This window comes from Suncus etruscus, chromosome 4 (assembly GCF_024139225.1).
Source record: "Suncus etruscus isolate mSunEtr1 chromosome 4, mSunEtr1.pri.cur, whole genome shotgun sequence".
Classification (NCBI taxonomy): Eukaryota; Metazoa; Chordata; class Mammalia; order Eulipotyphla; family Soricidae; genus Suncus; species Suncus etruscus.
Genome location: NC_064851.1, coordinates 153,455,484 through 153,481,052, shown reverse-complemented (window position 1 = coordinate 153,481,052; position 25,569 = coordinate 153,455,484). Strand labels below are relative to the sequence as shown.

At 35.5% G+C, this 25,569-nt stretch overlaps 1 protein-coding gene across 1 annotated transcript; it reads left to right on the top strand.

Moving 5' to 3' along the window:
* The first annotated feature begins 5,089 nt into the window (after positions 1-5,089).
* Positions 5,090-6,049, top strand: LOC126007274 (olfactory receptor 2T1-like). The gene has a single exon (XM_049772723.1). The coding sequence runs from the start codon at positions 5,090-5,092 to the stop codon at positions 6,047-6,049; it is 960 nt and encodes a 319-aa protein (XP_049628680.1).
* Positions 6,050-25,569: the final 19,520 nt, after the last annotated feature.

The following is a 25,569-nucleotide window of genomic DNA, read 5'->3' as shown; positions in this document are numbered from 1 at the left end:
GTATTGGGTCATTAGTTTCCTCCTAAATCATGGAAGGTATGTGTATTCTAGTTGCTGTTTCATTTGAAGTACAGAATCTTCTCAGTTTTATGTAATCACATTAGTTTAGGCACTCATCTGTTGTCAGGAATCTGAGTTGTTTCCAAAATTTGACTATAGTAAAAAGTGCTCCTAAGAACAAAGGAGTGCAGATGGCATTATTACATTGTGTTCTTGTAGTTCTAGGGTATATCCCTAAGTAATGGTATTTCTGGATCATATAGGAGCTCAATGTCCAGTATTTTAAAGAATATATATAATGATATATATTATTTTCAGAAAGGTTGGAAGAGAGGCATTCCCACCAGCTGTGAAGGAGAGTTTCTTTCTCTCCACATCCATGCCAGCAGTGGTTGTTTTTGGTCTTTGTGATGTGTGCCAGATATCTCATTGTTGTTTTGTTTTGCATTTCCCTGATCATTTTTGACATGGAGCACTTATTTTCATGTGCATTTTGGCCACCTGTAATACTTCTTTGATTAAATGTTCATTTCTTCTCCCAAATTTCTAATGGGATTAGATTTATTTTCTTATTAAATTCTGTCAGTGCTTTGCATATCTTATATATTAATCCTTATCTGAGGGGTGTTGGGTGAATAATTTCCTCAGATTCAGTGGGTGGCCTTTTTACCTAGTTGCTGTTTTCTTTCAAATGCAGAAGCTTCCCAGTTTGATGAAATTCCATGTATTTATTTCTACTTCTACTTGTTTTGACAGGGGTATTTCTCAATGAAGATGCCTTTAATTTCAATATTGTGGGGTGTTTTGCCCATGTTTTCTGCAATATACCCTCTATTTTCAAGTCTGATATCAAGGTCTTTAAGCCATTTTATTTGACCTTTCAACATGGTGATAGAGGTCTGAGTTTTCATTTTTGCATGTGGTTGTCCAAACATCACTTGTGAATTGTCTTTCTTTGCTTTGTTGTGTGCTTCTAGCTCCATTGTCAAATATTAATTGACTGTATGTCTGAAGTTTATTCTTTGTATAATCCAGTCTATTCCATTGATTTGAGGATCTATCTTTATTTCAATACCATGCTATTTTTTATGATTTTTGCTTTGTCTTACTATTTAAAGTTTGGAAAGTGGTGCCTCCCATCATTTTTACTTAAGTATTAATTTATATATGGGTGTTTATTGCTTAAAATGAATTTTGGGAGTGTTTGATTCACTTCTTTAAAGAATGTCACAGGCATCCTTGGAGAAATTGCATTAAATCTGTACAATACTTTGGTAAGTGTTGTCATTTTAATTTTGTTAATCCCCCAATCATGAACAGGGTATATGTCTCTATTTCCTTGTGCCATCTTTTATTTCTTGAAGCAATGATTTATAGTTTTCTATAGACAGGTCCTTAACTTTTAAATTAAGTTGACTTCAATGTATTTGAATTTATTTGGTTGTATTGTGAATGGAATATTTTAAAATATCCATTTCTTCTTTATCACTATGTGTATAAGTATTTCAATAATTTTTGTGCATTAATTTTGTAGCCTGCTACTCTGCTCAATTGTATCTAGGAACTCTTTGGTAGAGTCTTTATGTTTTTCGAAATATAATATCACATCTGCAAATAGTGAGAGCTTGACTTATTACTTCCTTATCTGGATGATCTTAATATTTTTTTTCCTAATTCTTCTGGAAAGTACCTCCAAAACTATGTTAAATTGGAGTGATGAGATGGGGCAGGCTTGCATTGTGTCAGATCTTAGGGGAAAGGCTTTCAGTATATCTCCACTGAGTGTAATATTTCTCAGGGGGTTGTGGTAAATGGCCTTGACTATATTGAAAAAAGTTTCTTCCATTTCCATCTTGTTGAGAGTTTTTTTTATTTTTATTTTGATCATAATGGCTTACATATCGTTCACAGTAGTATTTTAGGTACATATTAACATTGAATCAGGGGAATACCCATCACCAAATATGTTCTCCCCTCATCCCAGTTCCCTTTCTGCAACCATATACCCCACCATCATCCCCCGGGCTGCTAGAGTAGGTGGTCCCCTCTTTGTCTAGCTTACTATTAGTGATCATATATCTGTTTGGTCCTGGTCCTCCCTTGTTTCATGAATGAATGTTGGACCTTATCAAATGCTTTTCTTTGCATCCATTGACATCATCATTTGGTTTTTAATTTTCCTTTGGTTGATACAGTGTGTTATGTTGATTGAATTGTGTATGTTGAATCATCTTTGCATCTCTGGAATGAATTCTACTTAATCAATGTATGACTTTTTAATGAGGGGTTAGAGCCTATTTACTAGGAATTTTGAGGATTTTTGCATCTGTTTACATCAGAAATATTGATCTATAGTTCTCTTTTTTGTGGCTTCTCTGTCTTCTTTTGGTATCTTTGTGATGTTAGTTTCATAAAAATTATTTTTATAAATAAAATTTTATATATTTTATATTTATATAAAATAAATTTTATGTATTTTTTATATTTTATATAAAATTTATAAAATATATTTATATAAATTATAATTATAAAAATTAACAAAGTAAAAATCTATTTGTCAGTGTTTCTGTTTCTTCTATTTCCTGAAAGATCCTGGAAAAAGTAGGCAATAAGTCATCTTGGAGCGTTTGATAGAATTTGTTAGTGAATCAATCTGTTCTTGGATTTCATTTTTGGAAAGATAATGCTTATCATTTTAATTGCCTCAACTAAGGGGTCTGTTCAAATATGCTAGATCATCTTGGTTCAGTCTTGGAAGGTCATAAGCATCCAGAATTTATCCATTTCTTCCATGTTCTCATTTTTAGTGGCATAGAGTTTCTCAAAGTAATCCCTGATTACCCTTTGAATTTCTGTTGCATCTGTAATAATTCCCCCTTTTCCTTTACTAATTCAGTCTACTAAGTTTGTTTTTTTTTCCTTTCTTTTGTTTGTTTGTGTATATTTTAGTGTATATTGATATATATCAATATATAATATATAGATATATATTAGTGTATATATTTATTTAGTGTATATTGACCTTGATTATGAATATATATTTTAACTAATTCTTTATAAATAAAATATGGAATGAAGAAGTTTAATTTTAAAAGCTGATGCAATGGCATCATTAAACATTTTAACATTAAAAATAAAAGAATCATAAAAACAGAATTGGCTACTTAAATTATTACTTCAGACTATAATTATTTGATTTGTACCAAAATAAAATTGTATCCTCTTTATGTTTATTTATCTATGGGAATCAGTTTTCAGTTCTGCACAAGAAATAACACAGATTTATAGGAGAAAATGCATTTTCAGACAGGAGTTAGGAAACAGCCTCTTGGTTCTTACTGAGACAGCCGAGCTTCTAGCTTTGCTGCTTTCTCTGTAACTTTTATTAGCCAAAGTTTAATATAAATCACCTGAGGGTCAGAATTGATGTAATTAGGATTTTTGTGCTAATTAACTAAAAATAGCTGAAAGGAAAAAATAAAGTGATTTTACAGATGTATGAAAACAGTTATTTCTTTATATTAATGGATATGATATTAAAATAAAACTAGTCACTATGCCAACTCTACTTAAGAGCCCTCATTCACAATGAAAGTGGCAATATTAACAATATATATAGTATGTAATTAAGACTATTATTTCACAAGTCACATAAATAATTATATGCAGTTCAAACTTAAATATACTCATAATATTAGCACTAGTTTATTACCTAAAAGCATAGAAAGATTGAAACTACTGCATCTGAATATTTTTTACATTAACAGCGTGTGAGTCACTGGATCACTAAGTTTCAATTATACGGTATTTTTGAGGGAATGCAACACCTGCTGGTCGTCAGGGGTTACTCCTGGCTCTACAGTCAAGAATTACTCCTGTTGGTAGTTGGGGGACCATGTAAGATGTTAGGGATCAAACCCAGGTTGACTGTGCACGGCAAGCATGCATTTACTATCGATCCAGCCCCCATTAAGCTATTCTTAAAGAAGAAAAGGACTATTATAGTCTGTCATGACTTAAGTTTATTGTATCTATATAAGTGAATTGAAGTGACTGATATTTATATATATTAGAATGCCATAATTCTGGGGCCGTAGAGGTGGTGCTAGAGGTAAGGTGTCTGCCTTGTAAGCGCTAGCCAAGAAAGGACCGTGGTTCTCAAGCCAGGGGCAACTTCTGAGCACTTAGCTAGGAGTGACCCCTGAGCATCAAACAGGTGTGTCCCAACCCCCCCAAAAACAAACAAACAAACAAACAAACAAAAAAGAATGCCATAATTCTAGTAGTAATGATTTGTTATTTTTAAACTGCCCCACTCACCTCCCCCTTTATTCTTTTTTTTCTAAACTGCCCCAAATAATTTGTTTTTTATTTACAAAATGATCACAATTTTATATTAGAGATTTAAACATAATCAAAGAATTTGAGCCTAATATTAAGTTTCCTGCTATAGTTTTTATGAGTCTTAAATGCCAATAGCACATCCTAATGATAATTATAATTTTACTATTGCTAATTATAATTTAATGTTAAGTCATTATCATCTAGAATGTTTTAATTGAACACTGGAATCTTGTAATAAATGACTTATCTTTGAGTTTGCAAGGGTAGGTTATGCTTACTTCATTTTCCAATGCAATTTTATTGCAACTTGAAAACTCTGAAAAGACAATATTCACATGCAGAGAATAATATGGTACAGATGGTGTATTTTATATCTGTGACAAAATATAAGATAGGCTATCAACAGATAATATCAATATTATTAAATAACATGTTTTGCATAATATTAAATAAATTCATTTTAAGCATGTTGACTTAACTATATTCGATATAGTATGATTCCACACAATTACACTAATCCTGATTCACAATAAGGATATGCAGTATCATCTAATGCTGTATAGTCTAATTCATTGTATCTAAAAATGTTAGAGTATTCTTTAGTTGTTAGTCCTCAATAGCAAAATATCATAAAATTTTTTTCTAAGAACTTTTAGAAAGAATATGCTATTATAATTCTCTGTCACTATAAACCATTAATCGGAAGATTCTATGTCCCTTCAGCATCACCAACATTGTGACAACAATGGAAATTTACAACATATCCTCCACAGACTTCACCCTCAAAGGCTTATTCAATAGAAAAGATACATCGGGTCTTCTTTTTGCAATTATTTCTATTATCTTTGTCATTTCCATAATAGCCAATGGAGTTATGATTTTCCTTATTCGCACTGACTCCTGCCTTCACACTCCCATGTATTTCCTCCTTAACCACCTCTCCTACATTGACATAATGTATATCTCCACCACTGTACCTAAGATGTTAGTTGACTATATGCTGAATCAAAGAACCATCTCATTTGTGGGGTGCACAATTCAACAATTCCTTTACCTTATGCTTGTGGGCACTGAATGTCTTCTGCTGGGTCTCATGGCCTATGACCGATATGTGGCCATATGCAACCCTTTGAGATACCCTGTCCTCATGAGCCGACAGGTTTGTTGGACAATCATATTAGGTTCCTGGTTTGGGGGTTCTTTGGATGGCATTATTCTAACCCCCATCACCATGAGCTTCCCCTTCTGCAACTCCCATGAAATTAACCACTTCTTCTGTGAGGTACCTGCAGTCTTGAAGTTGGCATGTGCAGACACAGCTCTCTATGAGACAGTGATGTATGTATGTTGTGTTTTGATGCTTCTGATTCCTTTTTCTGTAGTGATTGCCTCCTATGCCCAAATTCTGACCACAGTTTACCGCATGAATTCAGCGGAAGGAAGGAAAAAGGCATTTGCCACCTGTTCATCTCATATGACAGTGGTGACTTTGTTCTATGGAGCTGCCATATACACATACATGATACCACACTCGTACCACAATCCAAACCAGGACAAAATCTTTTCCATATTTTACACCATTCTTACACCCATGTTGAACCCACTCATCTACAGTCTGAGGAACAAGGATGTTTCTGGAGCTCTAAAAAGGGCTTTGGGAAGATACAAACTTACTCACAGAGTGTCTAGAGATGTAGTAGTTTGATTAGTAGTTTTCTCCTACATAGATAACATATGAGAATCCCCATGGATAGTGTGAGAATAGTTAATAAAGAAATAAACATGAGGGTGTGTACCAGTATATAAGAGAAAAAGTATTACTTTTACAATGTCTTTTTTATTTAGAGTTATCTATGACTGGTGGAAATCTTGTCTTGTCATAAAAATATGAAAAATGGGTTGGAGGGTTTTTAGTAAACACAGAAATGAGCTGCTATATGAGATAGCAATTATTTCATTTGGAGGCATCTACCTCTATCACAGAAACATACCAAAAGAACACCATTATTTCTTCCATCATTCAGTAAAATAGCAAAGACTTTGAATCAACCTAGATGTCCAATGACATAGAGTGCATCAAGAACATATGGTATATATACATATATAGGTATATAGGTATATGTATAGTTATACATATTTATGCACAATTGTTACTCATATGTATGAATATTGATAGATATATGTATGTGTTTATATACACAGATTATAATACAAGTTGTAGAAGAGGATTTCATGCATATTAATGCAACATGGATTGAATTGGATTTACCATATTAAATAAAGGAAGTGATAAAAAGAATTAACACAGAATATCAAATTTCTTTGATATTTAAAATAACTAGATTAGAGATTGCATTGGTTTAAAAAGGCAGGTTGCTAAATCACACTTGGTTGCACAGTATAGAAAGCAGAAGGGCAGGAGGGGACAAAGACAGATGAAAATTTAGTGGTTGGGAGGGGGCAGAATTCATGGGGATTTAGGTATATTGGTTAAGGAATGATAGAACTAAATATGCAAATCAAAAAACAAAATACATAGAATGGTGAGCCCATTTTAACTACAAAACTAGAAATGATGCCTGTTAAGATAGCAGGCTGATGGAGTGGGGAGTAATGGAAGGAATCCATAAATATTGTTGGATGGAGGACAACTCTGGTGATGAGTTCAGTGTTTAAACATTGTATGTCAAAACTCAACTATGAATAACTTTGTAAATCATGGTGCTTGAATAAAAATTAAAAATAAATAAAATATTCTATTTCATATATAAATATTAAAACATTTTAAAATGTGTATTTACACTATTGTTTATTCATTACATATTTATATTTTCTTGTTTGCTCATATGTATGCAAAATAATACAACTTCCCAAAAAACAAAAAGACAAATTAAAATGGACTGCATCATAATGACAGTCTTTGGTAAATTCCAAGTGGAGAAAGTTAAATTTCATGAATAACATAACGGAAATTTTACTTTAGCTTCCCTAAAAATAAAATAAATTTGGGGACATCATTAAAATGAAAAAGAACTTTTGAAATTTTACTTAAGTCAAAAAAGAAATACTCCTAACGTGATTTAGTAGTGATGATGTTAGAAAGTGGTATTGAAAAGATACATACTTAAAGCATTTATATTGGAAATTAATTATGAGTATGGATTGTAACAAAAATAGGATCAGGAAATACTCTCAAATGCTACATCTGAAAAATATAAGTAAATGTTGTAGATACTTTTGAAAAAGAGTCAAGATATTTGGTTTTCTGAATATGCTAAATTTAAATTGTGAAATAAATATCTAAATAAATATATCTGAAAAGTATCTGGGCATTTTAGTCAGTGTATATGTAGACCATTGATTGAAAATACAGGTTTTAGGAAACTGGTATGCAGATATTTGTCCTTGATATTTGATGCAATCCTTGGTGTAAAGATAGAGTGGACAAGTAGGAATACAGAGCCCAATATGAGATTTAATTTTATATGAAAGATAAGCACACACTTTCTCATAAAAAAAAAAAAACAAGGAAAATCAAATAAAATGCTGTTTTCCTCAATGTACTTTATGGATTCAGGTCTGATCTCCAAGTCCACTTTGAATTTACTTTCTGTAGGGTGTAAGATATGGATCCAGCTTTAGTTTCTTACACATATTTATCCAATTGTTAAAACACCAACTTTGGAGAGAATTATTTTCTTTCATGTTCTCACCTTCTTTGTTAAAGATTAATTGGCTATGTACTTGGGAATTTTTTACTCTATATTTTATTCTAAACAATTGCTCTGAAAATCAACTTTGTTCCATTACCATATTGTTTATGTGATCCTATTTGTTTTTGTTTTTGTTTTTTCAGTATGGTTTTGGCTATCTAGGTTCTTTTTATGGTTCCACACAAACTTCATAATTGACCGATTTAAGTACACCAGGTAGCATCTTGAGTGGCGTGGAGAGGTAAGACTTGCCGGCACTAGTCTAGTTCGATCCCCTGGAGTCCCATATCGTCCCCCTAGCCAGGAGCAATTTCTGAGCACATAACCAGGAGTAACCCCTGAGCATCACTGGGTGTGGCCCAAAAAATACAAAAACATTTTTTCTCCATTTTAATGTCCTATGCAAAAATCAACAATCTAAATGCTACAACTGGTACATATGGGGGTAAAAATAACAAGATAAGCAATTCCTATGTTCTGCTTCTAACATGAACTCAGAACACTAAAAAATCTTATCTACTAAAATTCCCTAATAAATAGATCCAAAAAATGGGGGAAATTACTTCTACCTAATAAGATAGACAACGAGGGTTATACCTATTAAGGAAATACATATAAAGAAATATTAAAGGGATACATACATGATCCCTTTAAGTCTTTTGAAATAGAATGGGGGGGGGGATAAAATCTGGAGCACAGTTTCAGCCTGTGATTTGGTCTTGTGTAGTCTAACAAATGACTCCTAGCAGTGACATATCAGGAAATATCCTCTATTTGGGAGCTTCTCAGAAACCGAATCAAGTAATGAGCACGAGTCCACAGAAAAGGGAGGTGGGAAAAAAAAGGAACCGCCAAGAGCAAATTAGCAGCAGTGGAGTATTAGCTTTTTCTCAGGCTGAGAATCTATGTTTTGACTTTGGGAGCTGGTTGGCAACTGTATGGGGTGGGGGAATGTTCTATTTCATGAAGAGTTAACAACTGACGGTAAAAAGGGTTAAATGGGGGCCGGAGAGATAGCATGGAGGTAAAGCGTTTGCCTTTCATGCAGGAGGTCATCGGTTCGAATCCCGGCGTCCCATATGGTCCCCCGTGCCTGCCAGGAGCAATTTCTGAGCCTGGAGCCAGGAATAACCCCTGAGCACTGCCTGGTGTGACCCAAAAACCAAAAACCAAAAAAAAAAAAAAAAAAAAAAAGGGTTAAATGGGGGGAAAATAATAGAAGGATGGTGAAAGCATGAAGGGCTAGAAAAGAATTTGTAAAATGGTATGCAAAGGGGACAAGGAGAGGGTTTATAAACAGGGGGAAGGACAGTATACACAGCATAGACAAACATTATGTATATTACAGATAGACATTAGACAGACATTGAGGTGGCCAACACATACACTCATGCACACACGTAGACAGACACTATTGATCAGTCCATGGGTTATGGTTGAAAACTGATCCAGGTGAAATGGGACAGAAAGCTTATATATAAAGCCAGCAAGTCAGATGAAAAGGTTTTCCATTTTCTGGCCAATCATGATTGGTGAGAGTAAACTTTACTGAAGAAAGGCTTTATAGGTTAGATTTGTATAGAGCATTGTTAAAAAGAATCATAATTTTTAAGTCTAGAAAACTAAGTTATATGGTAATGAGCACTATAAGAGGAATCTATACCATGAAATATCTTCTAGCAAGTTATGAGCATCCAGAATCCTTTTATAAAAGCAATCTAGAATCATGAGCATTATGGTATAATGGTAAATTGAAAACAAATTACACTAACATATTCAATGAATGGCTCTGTAACAGAGTTGATGGCATGCAGTTGCATATTCCATTGCTATCTGTGGTCATAAGCATTAGATTACATTGGCAGGCATAATCCAGTTAAAAATAAATAGATTAAATTTTTGTCATGACATTATCATAATGAATCATGTCTTCTGAGTCTAATATAGTTATTGCAATATGAACTGGGGTAACTATATCACCATGTACCACTCTGGACAAAAATTATTATTATCATTAACATAATTAGTAGTATAATTAAGACATTAAAGCATCTTATATATAGCACTGTAGTGTGAATTCATGGCTTCCAAACGCTTTCTGCACCTGTTTTTGTAGATAAAACATGAAAACAGGGGCCAGAGGGATAGAACAGTGATAGGACATTTGCCTTGCATGCAGCTGACTCAAGATAAATCTGTTTCAATCCCCAGCATCCCATATGATCTCCAAGCCAGGAGCAATTTCTGAGCGCATGCAGGGGTCCTCAAACTTTTTAAACAGGGGGCCAGTTCACTGTCCTTCAGACTGTTGGAAGGCCAGATTATAGTCAAAACAAAAATTATAAACAAATTTCTATGCACACTGCATATATCTTATTTAGAAGTGAAGAAACAAAATGGGAATAAATATAATATGTGGCCCGCAGGCCGTAGTTTGAGAACCATTGGAACCCCTGAGTGTCACTGGGAGTGGCCCAAAAACCAAAAATAAAAAAGTATTAGAACATTATTAAGACATCTATTGGACACCTGTTCAATCTAAACATTTGTATCCTTTCATGATGGGAGAGTTTAATCTATTAACATTTAAGGAAATTATTGACAGAATGGGCTGTTGTACAATTATATTGTATAGGTTTGTTGTTACAATTGGGGATTTGGTTTGTGCAATTCCTCTTTGAGTAGCTCATTTAGGGTCAATTTGGTTAGAACAAATATTGCTAGTTCCTTTTTGTTTCAGAATGTTTTTAACCCTCCCTTCCATGTAAATGAGAGTTTCACTGGATAGTGGACTCTAGGTTGAGTTTCTTTCATTCCGTTAAAACATGTCATTCCACTCTTTTCTTGTCTGGATTGTTTCAAATTGAAGATCTTTTTTGAGTCTTATGTTGTTTCCTTTATACTTGAGGGTTTTTTTTTCTCCCTTATTGCTTTAAAGAGTCTATCTTTTCCTTTTTTTCTTTTTCTTTTCTGTCTTTCTTTTCTTTCTTTTTCTTTCTTTTTTTCGCCATTTGGATTACCAAATGTCTTGGTGTTCTATTTTGTTTGGCACTCTTTGCGTATTATATTGTAGAGAACCTTTTCCCCAAGGGAAGGTAAGTTCTCTGCTATTATCTCCCTCACTACTTGTTCGTCCAGTTCCCATTTTCTTACCCTTCTGGAATTCCTATAATTTGGAGATTTTTTTCTATTATCTTTGTTCATTAAGAACCATACATTTTCCTCCAGGATTTTGTGTCTCCTTTCTTTTTTTGACTTCTTTATCCCAACTGGCTTGTAATTTGTTTTCTAGCTAATCTGTGATTTTCCACCTGTGTAAATCTACTATTATGGCTTGCTAACATGTTTCTTAGTTCCTTGAGTTCTATTTGTATGGATTCTCTCATCTTCTGAAAAAGTTCTTCATTGAGTTGGTTGAATTGTTCACCTATAGATTTCTTCATTTCTCAGGCTAGTGAGTTCTTGATTTCTATTGCTAACCCATTAAGTGTTGATTTTTAGGTCCTCATCTATAAGGTTCATACATTTGGTTGGACTTGGAGATTTTTCAGGACTTTTCTCCATATTCCCATTCTTTAGCTTCCCCATTGATCTTTGCATTGTGTGGAGTGCTGGAGTATCATGAAATAAATGCTAGATCCAATATTCCAGGAAATCTGTGATATAAATTGAAATGAATTCAGAAAAAGGAGGTTTGGGACAAGGAGGACTGGGGTTTCAATAAAGAGCCTCCCTGTTCTCAGCGAAACAGGTCTGCCTTGTCTCCAGTGAATTATGATTTAGCAATGATGCTGGGACCCAGTAGGAGGCTGGAAAAAGACCCCAAAAGAAAGCCCTGATTGTGTTTGGTGGAAGGGATCAAGCCTTGAGGTTTTCAATTTCCTTTCTGACACAAAACTGGCTGTCCCCAAATGGAAGATGAACAGTGATAACTGGAACCCATTAGGAGGCTGAGGGAAGGCTGGAAGGAGGCCTCATTTGAGCTTGTTGGATGGGATTAGGACTGGAGTCTCCCTCTTCAAGCCCAAGCACAGGTCCTCCTGTCCCAGAGAACAAAGATTCAGCAATGCTGTTGGGACATAGAAGGAGGCTGGGAAAAGACCCTAAAAGACAGCTCTGTTTACATTTGGTGAAAGGTATTTAGGTGTGGTGTTCCGTATTTCCTCCCGACACAAACCTGTATGGCCTCAAAGGGCAGATCTCTTTCCTTTTATTAAATGATGTATGAGGTAGTGTGATTTGCATGTATTGAATCATACTTTATTCCTAAAGTGCAAGTCATGTGATATGATTTATATATTTTTATATAATAATGAATTCAGTCTACTAAGTTATTGTGTTTTATATCAATATTATCAATGAAATTGGTCTGTATTTTTTCTTTGTAATATTCAGGAAACAGATTTGGGAATCATTATAATGTTGCCTCTATAGAAGTTATTAGGGAGGTTCCTGAATCCTTGATATTTTGAAAACTTTGAAGGATTAATTGCCATAAATAACTGAGTGTTTGATAAAACTCACACATAAACCCATCTGGTCCTATCTCTTTATTCTTAGGAATGTTCTTAATTACTTCCCCAAATTTCTTGCTTGTAAATGGCCTATTTAGGCTATCTAATGCCTCCTCATTCAGTACTGACCGATTTTATTGCATCAGAAATTTGACCATTTTCTTCTAGGTTCTCTAGCTTAACAGAGTTGTTCATAGTAAGACCTAATGATGTTTTGGATTTCTGTGATTTTCATTGAAATTTATTCCCTTTCATTCTTCATCCAATTTATTTGGTCACTTTATTTCCCCTTGTGATTCTTGTCAATAGTATATTTATCTTGTTTATTCTTTCAAAACGCGAGAACCTAGTTTCATTAATTGTTCTCTTTTCTTGATTTCTATGGCATTGACTTATTTATTATTAGTGGTTTATATTATTTCTTTAGTTCTACTTGTGCTTGGATTTTTTTTATTATTGAATTTCCAAATATTTAAGGTATACTTTAGGTTGTTGATTTAGTTTTTTTAATTTTCCTCACGTAAGCCTGTATTTTTATGACTTTCCTCTAATTACTGCTTTTGTTGTGTTTCTAAATTTTGGTAACATGTTTTTTCATTATCATTAGTCTCAAGAATCACTTTAGTTCTTCCTTCATTTCCTCTTTGATTCGTTTGGTTTATGAAGCATGTTGTACAATCTCCAGTTGTTAAAGTTTCTCCACATCATCTTTTTAAAAGATCTCTGTGGCTTTATAGTTTGAGAGGATGCTTGGTATGATTGTTATGTTTGTAAATTTTTGTAAGTTAGACTTTTGACCTAAAATTAATCTATTCTAGAGAGTGTTCTCTATGTACCTGAGAAAAATGTATATCTATATATCTGTCTATATATCTATCTATATATATATATTGAGGATGGAAGCCCTGAATAAATCTTTTTGTCACATATCTTCTAGTTTCTCATTTAAGGTTTTTATAACCTCCTGTTGTTCTGCATAGTGGATTTCTCCGCTGCTAGTGGGTGTGTTGAAATCTCTCACTATCATAACATTTCTGTTCATGTGATTTTCTGTTTGTGAGCAAATGTCTTACATATTTACTGACCCAACATTTAGTGCATATATGTTAAATAGGGATAGTACCTTTGGCCTATTGTTTCCCTGGTCAAAATTTATTGTCCATCCTTGCCTCTAATTACTTTCTTGGAGGTAAATGCAATTTGGTCTGATATAAGTATCACTTCCCCACTTTTTCTGTTTTCCAATGGCTTGTATAATTGTTGTCCGTACTTTCACTCTGATAATTTAGATGTATTTCCTTTAATTAGCAAATAGATCTTTTTTTCCCTGATCCAATCCTATACTCTGTACCTTTTGCTGGGAGAGTTTATTTAAGTGACTGGGTGAGAGGGAAATGTCAGAAATTGGTGGTGGGAAACATTCAAGGGTGAAAGAGTGGTGTACCTTTTAAGTCTAAAACTCAATCATGAATAAGTTGGCAATCATGGCATTTAAAATAAAAATATTTAAAAATATATCTGATGAAATATTATTGAAATTAGGGTCTATGTGGAGCTTGTATTATGGTAGAAACACTTTTTTCAAGTCTTATGTGGCTTTGGACTTACTTTGTTTTACCCCTATTATCTCTAATAAAAGCAGTATTATAAAAATCATGATGAGATCCACAGGGAAGGTATCTACTCATTCCAAAAACAAGTTACCTCATGCCTTCTTAGATAACCATTAAAATTTCTTCATCTCCTTTCCTCAGTTTGCTCCCTGACATTCTAGGGAACCTATGTGCAGTACACAGGTATACTTCATCATATTTTAATGGTCTGCATTTTACTTCATTTTAATTAATTTTTAACAAAATTTTCATTATTTTAAGATATTTAAGATATAGTAACAAATATAACACACATTTATAGACAGGTAGACATTTTATTTTTGTAGATAATACATATTATTTCAAATGACTAAAATTATATTGTATTCTATAAAATTGCATAGTAGTTGTTAATAACTCATTTGTATGCTTCCTTTTGATCTAATTCTCTCATTATTGATTATATTATTTTTGGTTTATAGTCACTGAATTCAATATCATAAATTCTTTTAAAGCCTCTGTGTCTACATTTGCATGAGTAATATGTAGAAAATAATAGGACATATAGATTCATTATACTTGAAGTATATTTTATAGATAATAGAAACTTGAATCACTTTATGCTTATTTTCTCTCAACATAAATTGTAGGAGTAATGAAATTGACTATATTCATTTTTCTTTTTTTTCATTTTTTTTTAATTTAACCAATTTTATTACATACATGATTGTATTTGGGTTTCAGTCATGTAAAGAACACCACCCATCACCAGTGCAACATTCCCATCACCAATGTCCCAAATCTCCCTCCTCCCCAACCAACCCCCACCTGTACTCTAGACAGGCTTTCTATTTCCCTCATACATTCTCATTATTAGGATAGTTAAAAACGTAGTTATTTCTCTAACTAAACTCATCCCTGTTTGCGGTGACCTTCATGAGGTGAGCTGTAACTTGCAACATTTTTCTCTTTTGTGCCTGAAAATTATTATTGCAAAAAAGTCTTTCATTTTTCTTAAAACCCATAGATGAGTGAGACCATTCTGTGTCTTTCTCTCTCTCTCTGACTTATTTCACTCTGCATAATCGATTCCATGTACATCCATGTATAGGAAAATTTCATGACTTCATCTCTCCTGACAGCTGCATAATATTCCATTGTGTATATGTATCACAGTTTCTTTAGCCATTCATCTGTTGAAGGATATCTTGGCTGTTTCCAGAGTCTTGCTATGGTAAATAGTGCTGCAATGAATATAGGTGTAAGGAAGGGATTTTTTTTAGTTTTTATTCATTTTATATATATATATATATAATTTTTTTTTACTTAAACACCATGATTACATACATGATTGTGTTTGGGTTTCAGTCATGTAAAGAACACCACCCATCAGCAGTGCAACATTCCCATCACCAATGTCCCAAGTCTCCCTCCTCCCCACCCGACCCCCGCCTGTACTCTAGACAGGCTCTCCATTTTCCTCATACATTCTCGTTATTAGGACAGTTCAAAATGTAGTTATTTCCCTAACTAAACTCATCACTATTTGTGGTGAGCTTCCTGAGGTGAGCTGGAACTTCCAGCTCTTTTCTCTTTTGTGTCTGAAAATTATTATTACAAGGGTGTCTTTCATTTTTCTTAAAACCCATAGATGAGTGAGACCATTCTGCGTTTTTCTCTCTCTCTCTCTGACTTATTTCACTCAGCATAATAGAGTCCGTGTACACCCATGTATAGGAAAATTTCATGACTTCATCTCTCCTGACAGCTGCATAATATTCCATTGTGTATATGTACCACAGTTTCTTTAGCCATTCGTCTGTTGAAGGGCATCTTGGTTGTTTCCAGAGTCTTGCTACGGTAAATAGTGCTGCAACGAATATAGGTGTAAGGAAGGGGTTTTTATATTGTATTTTTGTGTTCCTAGGGTATATTCCTAGGAGTGGTATAGCTGGATCATATGGGAGCTCGATTTCCAGTTTTTGGAGGAATCTCCATATCGCTTTCCATAATGGTTGAACTAGACAGCATTCCTACCAGCAGTGTAACGAACAACAGTCCACGTTAGGGAGAGATGATAAGGAGGGCCACACAACATGAGTTAGCAGGGATGTTGGTTGCCGAGGACGAGATGTGGGTCTGAGTGTGTCCCTTCGCTTGGGTTCTGGGTACCGGCTCATTGGGGTAGGAGGTCAGTCTTGATGCCTGATAGATTAAGAACTGAGGGTGAAGAATTTTAATAAGATGTGAAATTGGGTGGAATTGGAGGGTGAAGAGATAGTCAGATTTCTGAAGGAGAATGAGGGGATTGTATATGGGAGAGGCTATATACACTATAGATATGGGTTGTTTACAATTTAGGTTTGGCTCTCAAGGAGGAGTCCTATCTCAGTGTGCTCATGCCCACATATAAACATATAGTAATTAGCTTAGGTTCCTCTTTCACTTGTTTTAGGCCCTACTCCCCTGTATATGTTTATTATTACAGTGTTTGGAGTTTCTACCATTACATTCTGTTACTTGATCATGGAGTATAGGTTGTATATATGGTATATATTCTAGGTAGTTCAGAATAGTGCTATCATTCTGTGTTTATCCTTCATCTTCTGGTTTACTTCATTTAACATATTTTCTAAGTCCATCCACGTTGCTGCAAAGTCTACGATTGTATCATTTCTAACTGCCATGTAGTATTCCATTGTGTATAGATAACACATCTTAACGATCCACTCATCTGTTGTTGGACATCGAGGTTGGTTCCAAGACTTGGCTATTATATTGAGTGCTGTGATAAATAGTGGGGTGCACACATAATTTGGGATAAATGTCCTTCCAGCTTCCGGATAGATACCTAGGAGAGCAGTTGCTGGGTCAAATGGCAGCTCAATTCTGAGTTCCTTAAGCACTCTCCAGACTTTTCCATAGGAGTTGAACTAGGGGGCAGCAGTGGATGAGAGTGCCTTTCATACCGCATCCCTGCCAACAGAGATTGTTCCCATTATTTTTTGATGTGAGCCATCCTCACTGGTGTAAGGTAGTACCTCATTATTGTCTTGATCTGGATTTCCCTAATGAGTGAAGGTGAGCATGTTTTCATGTGTTTGTTGGACATCTTTCAGTCTTCCTCAGAGAAGTGTCTATTCATTTCATCTCCCCATTTTTCCATGGCTTTATTAGGTTTTGGGGAGGGTTCAGCTTTCTGAGTGCATTGTATATTCTAGATATCAGCCTTTTATCCGACGTGTTGAGTGCAAAGATTTTTTTCCCATTCAGTTAACCGTCTTCTTGTATTAAGTAGGGTTTCTTTCACCATGCAGAAGTGTTTTAGTTTGATGCAGTCCCATTTGTTTATGTTTGATACTAAAGTTCTTGCCATTGGTGCTCCATCCTTGAAGACTTTTTTGATATACAGGCCTTTGAGCATTTTGCCTATTTTTCCTCAATAAACTTTATAGATGTTGGTCTTATTTCAAGGTCTTTAATCCATTTTGAGTTGATTTTTATATAAGGAGTGAGGTATGGGTCGATTTTCAGTGTTTTACAGGTAGTTTTCCAGTTATACCAACACCATTTATTGAAGAGACATTCTTTTATCCAATTCAAGTTCTTGGCTCTTTTGTCAAATATTAGTTGATTATATATCTGGGGGTTTATCTCTGGAAATTCTGTTCTAATCCATTAGTCTGAGGCTCTATCTTTATTTAAGTACCACACTGTTTTGATCACTATGGCTTTATAGTATAGCTTCAGCTTCGGTAGAGAAATGCCACCCAGCTTTTTGTTTTTCAGAATATATTTGGCTACCCTGGGCCTCTTGTGATTCCAGATAAAGTTTATGATTGGATGTTCTAAGTCTTTAAAAAATAATGTCTGAATTTGGATAGGGATTGCATTAAATCTATATAGAAGTTTAGGTAAGATAGCCATTTTGACTATTTTGATTCTACCAACCCATGAGCATGGATGTTCTTCCATTTCTTTAGCTCCTCTTCAATTTCTTTCTGAAGTGTTTTGAAGTTTTCATGGTATAGGTCCTTCACTTCCCTTGTAAGGTTGATTCCAAGGTCCTTGATATTTTTTGATACTATTTTTAAATGGGATTGTCTCTTTATTCTTTCTCTTCTATTTTGCTATTTGTATAGAGGAATGCTACTGTCTTTTGTGTATTGACTTTGTAACCAGCCACTTTGCTATATTGGTTTATTTTTTCTAGGAGTTTTACTGTGGAGTCTTTAGGGTTTTCCATGTATATCATCATGTCATCTGCAAAAAGAGATAGTTTGAATTCCTCTTTCCCTATTTGAATTCCTTTGATTCCCTTCTCTTGTCTTATTGCTATTGCTAGGACTTCTAAGAATATGTTGAATAAGAGTGAACAACCTTGCCTAGTTCCTGACCTTAGTGGAAATGCTTTCAGTTTTTCATCATTAAGGATAATGTTGGCTGTGGGATTTTCATAGATAGCTGTAACTATCTTGAGAAAGGTTCCTTCCCGACCTATTTTGCTTAGTGTTTTCAACATGAATGGGTGTTGGATTTGATTCATATGATCATTTGGGTTTTGTCTTTTTTATTATTGATGTGGTGTATGATGTTGGTTGATTTGCGTATGTTAACCATCCCTGAGATAAAACCCACTTGGTCATGGTGTCATGGTCCTTTTGATGTAGTGCTGGATTCGGTTCGCTAAAATTTTGTTGAGTATTTTTGCATCTATGTTCATTAGCGAGATTGGTCTGTAGTTTTCTTTCTTGGTGGTATCCTTGCCCTCTTTGAGAATCAGAGTGATATTAACCTCATAAAAGGAACTGGGGAGGATTCCTTTCTTTTCAATGGTTTGGAAGAGCCTGTGGATCAATGGAAGTAATTATTCTCGAAATGTCTGTTAGAATTCACTGTAAAACCATCTGGGCCTGGACTTTTGTTCTTGGGGACTTTCTTAATTATGGTATCAATTTCCTCTGAGGTGATTGGCTTATTTAGGCTTTTTAAATCCTCCTTTTCTAGTCTTGGAAAATAGTATTTTTCCAAGAATCTGTTACTTTCCTCTGGATTCTCTAACCTGAGTGTAGTTGTTCATAATATGTCCTCATGATGTGTTGGATTTCTTGGGGTTCTGTTGTAATCTCTCCCCTTTCATTTGTGATCCTGCTTATTTGGGTGTTTCCCCTCTTTTTTTGGTGAGTCTTGCCAGTAGTTTGCCTATCTTGTTTATTCTTTCAAAAAAGCAACCCCTGGTCTCATTGATTTCCTGTATTGTTTTCTTAGTTTCTATGTTGTTTATTTCTGCTCTGGTTTTTATTTGTGTCTTCTGGTTATGTTTGGGTTTCTTTGATGCTGTTGTTCCAGCTTCTTAAGATAGTCCTATAAGCTGCTGATTTTGTCATTTTCCTCTTTCTTGACATAGGATTGTATTGCTATGAGTTTCCCCCTGATTACTGCTTTTGCTGTGTCCAACAAATTTTTGACAATTTGTTTCTTCATTGTCGTTTGTTTCAAGGAATCTTTTTATTTCTTCCTTGAGTACCTCTTTGATCCAGCTGTTTTTGAGCAGCATGTTGTTTAATCTCCAGGTGTTAGATTTTCTCCATTGCTTCTTTTTACAGTCAATTTTGACCTCTTTTGCATAGTGATCTGACAGGGTGCTTCTAATGATCCTTAGCTTTGTGATTTTATGCAGGTTAGATTTGTATCCTAAGGCATGGTCTATTCTGGAGAAGGTTCAATGTGGACTTGAGAAGAATGTGTACTTTGCTTTCTGGGGGTGGAGGGCCCTATCTAAGTCTATTAGCCCTAGTTCTTCTAATTTTTTTTAGGGCTCTTCTTTGTTAGTTTCTGTCTAGTGGATCTGTCCAGTGGTGATAGTGGAGTATTAATATCTCCTACTACTATCACATTTCCTTTCATGTGTTTCTCCAGTTTTGCAAGTAGTTGCCTTACATATTTTGCTGGCTCTGCATTAGGTGCGTAGATATTAACCAGGGTTAGCACTTCTTGGTCTAATGTTCCCCTGATCAGTAAGTAGTGATCCTCTTTATCTCTGATCACTTTCTTGAAGCTGAATGCCCTTTGGGCTGATATATGAATGGCCATCCCTGCTTATTTTTGTTTTCCATTGGCCTGAATAATTTATTTCCATGCTTTTATTCTAAACCTGTGTCTATCCTGTACTTGTTGGTGTGTTTCTTGCAGGCAGCAAAAATCTGGTTTGTTTTCTAATCCAGCTATTATGTGTCTTTCAATGGGAGGGTTTAGTTCATTAACATTTTTAGGAGATTATTGACAGAACTGTTGTGAAGTTGTGTTGTTTAGGGTGGTTGTTGTTACAATCGGGGGTTTGGATTGTATAACTCGTCTCTGAGTAGGTCATTTAGGATTGGTTTTGTTTGCGCAAATAAAGCGAGTTCATTTTTGTTTGAGAATGATTTTAGTCTTCCCTTCCATATGAATGAGTTTTGCTGGATAGTGGAATCTCGGTTGAAAATTTCTTTCATTCAGTCGTTTAGGTATGCCATTCCACTGTCTTCTTGCTTGAAGTATTTCATATGGGAGATCTGGTTTGATTCTGTTCTTCCTTTGTATGTGAGGGTTTTTTTCTCCTGTATTGCTTTAAGTAGGTCACCTTTCTCTTTGTTTCTTGTCATTTGAATTACTATGTGTCTTGGGGGTGGTTTGTTAGGGCCTATTTTATTGGGGACTCTTTTCACCTCCTGGAGTTGCTCAGATGTGTCTTTCCAGAGGGTAGGAAAGTTTTCTGCTATTATTTCCCTGACTACTTGTTCTTCCCCTTTCCTTGTTTCCTCCCCTTCTGGTATACCTACAATTCTTAGATTGTTTCTTTTGTCTTTGTTAATTAAATACTGGACTTTTTCTTCCAGTGCTTTACCTTTTATTTCTTTGTTGGCTTCTTTGTTGTCTTTTGTTTGCAGTTTATCTTTGACTTGTTCTATGTGATTCTTGAGCTGTGTGACTCTGCTCTTCTGGCTTTCCAAGGTTTGTTTGGAGTCTCTCATATTTTGTAACAATTCTTTAAGTTGGTTGATTTATTCATCTATTGATTCCTTGTAACTCTGGCCAGTGTGTCTTTCATTTCTTTTACCATGGCTTGTAATTCTTTCCTCATGGCTGCTTTTAGGTCTTCCTCTTTTGGGTCTGTGTGTTTTGGTGGACTTGGAAATTTGTTCTGATTTCTTTCCATCTCCCCTGCTGTTAATGTTTTTCTTAGTGTACCCATCTTCCTTTGCATTTATTGGCTTGGCTTGTAGGGCTGTGCCTTCAGGTTTCAGCCTGCTTTTGCCACCTGTGGCATGGTGCTGGGTCCTTTCTTGGGGTGAAGCTCTACGTATGTTGGGCGTTGTCGCTGAGGTTTGGTCCTTCTCTCGTCCTCCAGTCAAGCCTGATCAATTGCCAACCTCTTCCTGCCAAACAGTGCAGGTTCACTCCTGGCCACAATGGTTGAGGGCACCGTTGAGCCTAGATCACTAGACTTCCCCATCTTGGAGCCAGCCCAGTCACTGGTCCCCCTGACTCTCTGTCCCCCTGGGCTGTGTATGATAGATTGATGAGTTGGCGACCCCCACAAGTGCTCCCACTGGCCTTTCTCCCTGAATTCACGAACCTAGGGTCCCCTGGGCTGCCCGTTATGTCGAATAGTAGGTTCCTTTCAGTGGACACCCACCACACGCTTGTGTCCACGGCCTTCCCGCACTTCCCTGGCCTGTCCCAGGAACTTACTGCTCCCTTGAATGGATGCTCTCCACGTGCTCCGGTTGGCGGCCTTCCCGCACTCTCCTGGCCTGTCCCAGGAGTTCACAATTCCCTTGAATGTGCGCCTTCCTGCACTCCCCTGTCCTGTTCCAGGAACTCACAGCTTCCTTGAAAGGGCTTCCTCCACCCGCTCTGGTCAGCAACCACCACACACTCCCCTGGTCTGTCCCTGTAACTCACGGCTCCCTTAAATGGGTGCCCTCCATGCGCTCTGGTCATTGGCCTTCCCACACTTCCCTGGCCTCTCCTGGGAACTCATGACTTCTTTGAATGGGAGCCTTCCATTTGCTCTGGTCAGTGGCCTTCCCACACTCCCATGGCCACTCCCGGGAATTTTCGGCTCCCTTGAATGGGTGCCCTCCATGCACTCCGTTTAGCAGCCTCCCAGGAACTCACGGCTCCCTTGAATGGGCGCCCTCCACCTGCTCGGTCTGCAGCCTTCCTGCACTCCCCTGGCCTCTCCCAGGAACTCACGGCTCCCTTGAATGGGCCCTTCCATGCGCTCTGTTTGCGACCTTCCCCCATTTCATTAATTTCTACTCTAAGTTTTAATATTTCCTTCTTCATGCCTGACTCGCATCATATTGTTGGTCATTTTACAATAGTTTCAGCTATTTCACTAAGATACTATGTAGGCCCTTCCTTTCTTCCTGATGAATACTTGTAAAGATATACATTTTCCTCGTAATACCATTTTTCTGTGTCTCACAAAATATGATAATTTGTTTCATTCTTTTTTCCCCAGGATTCTTGGTTTCTTCAATTTCCTCTCTAGCCAATTTGTTGTTCAATTATGAGCTGTTTAATTTCCAGTTGTTAGTTATTTCCCATTTTTTTGTAATTCACCTCTATTTTCATTGCATCATTGTCTGAGATGATAGTTGTTGCCATTTCTATCCTCTTGATTCTATTGAGATGTTTTATGGTATAACATGTAGTCTATCTCGAAGAATATTCCACGTGCTTTTAAGAAACTTTTTTTTTGTAGATCTGTTTTTGGTGGACAGAAAGTACCTCCATTCCAGTTCTTCCTTAATAGCCAGTAATATACTTGAGTTTTAGTCTGGTTCATATATCAATAGATAGTTGAAGTATCCAACTACTACTGGGATGTTACTGATATTTTTGAGTCTGTTAACAATTGTTTTAGTATATATATGTGTGTGCGTGTGTGTGTGTGTATTTGAGTGTGATTATTTCCTAATGCACACATTCCTTGATTATTAAGAAATTATCCCATTTGTTATAAGTTTTTAAGCCTGAAGTCTATTTTCTGTAACATTAGTATGACAACCCCAGCCTTTTCAAGGTGGTTCTTTGCATGTGTTATCTCTGACTATTTAAATGTTTTTTGCAGGCAGACTCAATTTTATAATCTAATTGCCACTGTGATTCTTAATTGGTACATTTAGTCCACTTATGTTAAGAGATGAGATTTTGTACCATTTTTAAAAAAGAAGCTTGATGTGATTATGGGGTCTTTCATACCTTAAAGTAGATCAGTCAGTTATTTTACAGATGGTTTGAGTCTGGAAAACTTCCTGAGCTGTTGTTTGTCAGGGAACCTCTGTACATTCCCGAATGAGAGTCTGGCTATGTGTAGTATTCTTGGCAAGGTGTTCATTTCTTTGAGTTTTTCACTATAGCTCACCACTGCCTTCAGGCTGGAGAGTTGCTTGTCATAAATCTGTTGTAAATCTTAAGGATGCCTCTTTGTATGTAATTTTCCCTTTTGGGAAGTGTATTTTCAGCACATCCAGCACAATTGATATAATTTCTATTCTCTTGACTTCGCTGATATATTCTCTATCCCAGCTGTGGTCTATCTTGGAGAATGTCCTATGTGTATTAAAGAACGTGCACTAAGCTTTTGAGGGGTATATATATACATATATATATATGTATATATATACACACACACACATATATATATACATTACACATATATTCATGTATATGTTTACATACTAAACACTCTTCCACTTCTTTCCAAGCAAGTATTTCTTCTCTGAGCTTTAGTTTAGTGGATTTATAAAATGGTAGTGACAGTTTCCAATGATTAGTTTATCAATGTCTTTCTTCAATTCTATTAGCAGTTACATATTTTGTTTTTACCCTATTAGGTATAAATGTTTAGGAGCATGAGTTCTTGATGTAGATATCTTTTGATCACTAATAAATCACTTGTACTGTCTCTTTTAACCTTTATAACCTAAAGTCCATTTCATCTACTATTAGTATAGTCATCCTGGACTTTTTCTGGGAATTATTTACTTGAAGAATTTTCTTGTACCTTTTGTTTCTGAATTTTTTGCTCTATTTAAATGTGTTTCTTGCAAGCAGCAAACACTTGGGCTCGATTTTTTAATCCATACAGCCAAAGTTCTTTTGGTACATTTAGACCATGGATGTTAAAATTACTGTCAAAAAGTCTGGTACCATCATTCTGTTAAAAGTTTCATGTTTGTGGGATTTGTTTAGTCTTAAAGTATCCCTCTGAATTCTTATACATTTGGTTTTGAGTCTATAGTTTGTAAGTTATCTTTGAAACTGTATATATATATTTTTCACATTTGAATTAAGAGTCTGAATGGTTATTCTTGGGGAGGCATGAATTTAGTTGAATATTTGAAACTATATCTCACCATTGTAGTCAGGACCAGAGTTTTACTTGGTAATTCTATTAAAGTATTATTTCCCTTTTTTTAACTTTCTGCTTTCCATATCCTTATCTCTATGTACATTTTCTGTCTTTCTGATTAGGATGCTTATTGGAATATTGGTAAGTGGGGAATCTCTTTTAGCTGATACACTTCAGGCCTCCTAAATTTGAGTGCATAAATTTTTCATCTCTGAGAACTTCTCTGCAATATCTTTGACTGTCGCTTCTTCAACAGGGTTGCCTTTCTAGCCCTCTAGGATCCGAATGATTCTTACAGTGTTACTTTTGAATTTTTCCATAAGTTCTCTTACCAGGTGTCCTTTTAAGACTTTTTTCCATCTTCTGCTGTAGTCTGGAGATTTTCTGTCCCTCAATTAGTGATCACTGATTCTTCTTTAGGATGATATTCTGCTAGTGGGGCCTTCTAGTTAGTTTCTAAGTTTTCCTATCAAGTTCTTCATTTGTAGTTTTCTTACTTCTGCGCTTGTATCTGCTTTTGCTTTACTGGTGGTCTGTTCCACTGTTTGAACACACTCATTCTGAATTCATTTTCAGAGATTGTATAAATTGCAGTTACTGATTGATTCATCAGCATTATAATCATAGGGATGTCAACTACCTGTGGTGAATTTTGTGCTGCTTTACAATGGTTTCTTTTGTAGTTTGGGGGTATATCTTTTCTACTTCAGAAAGATAGGGCAAGGGAGAGTGTGATATTAATTTAAGGTAGATTCAGGAACCCACTTCTCGTTTTTCAGCTTTCAAAAATTTTTAAAATGATTGAGATAATTTCCATACTACTGACTCTTGTCCAATGCTTGGTACCAAATATAGTCACCTAAGCACCTCCAGGAGAAATTTCTGAGCAGTCAAGTGTAATTTCTAAGCACTGCCTGGTGTGGACCAAATTAATATGGTGACATATAGGCATAAGGCAACTTTTGACTTCCACACAACCGAGTTCAATCAGTATATCT

Coding starts and splice junctions, on each gene's coding strand:
- LOC126007274 (XM_049772723.1), top strand. CDS start 5,090: ATGGAAATTTACAACATATCCTCCACAGACTTCACCCTCAAAGGCTTA.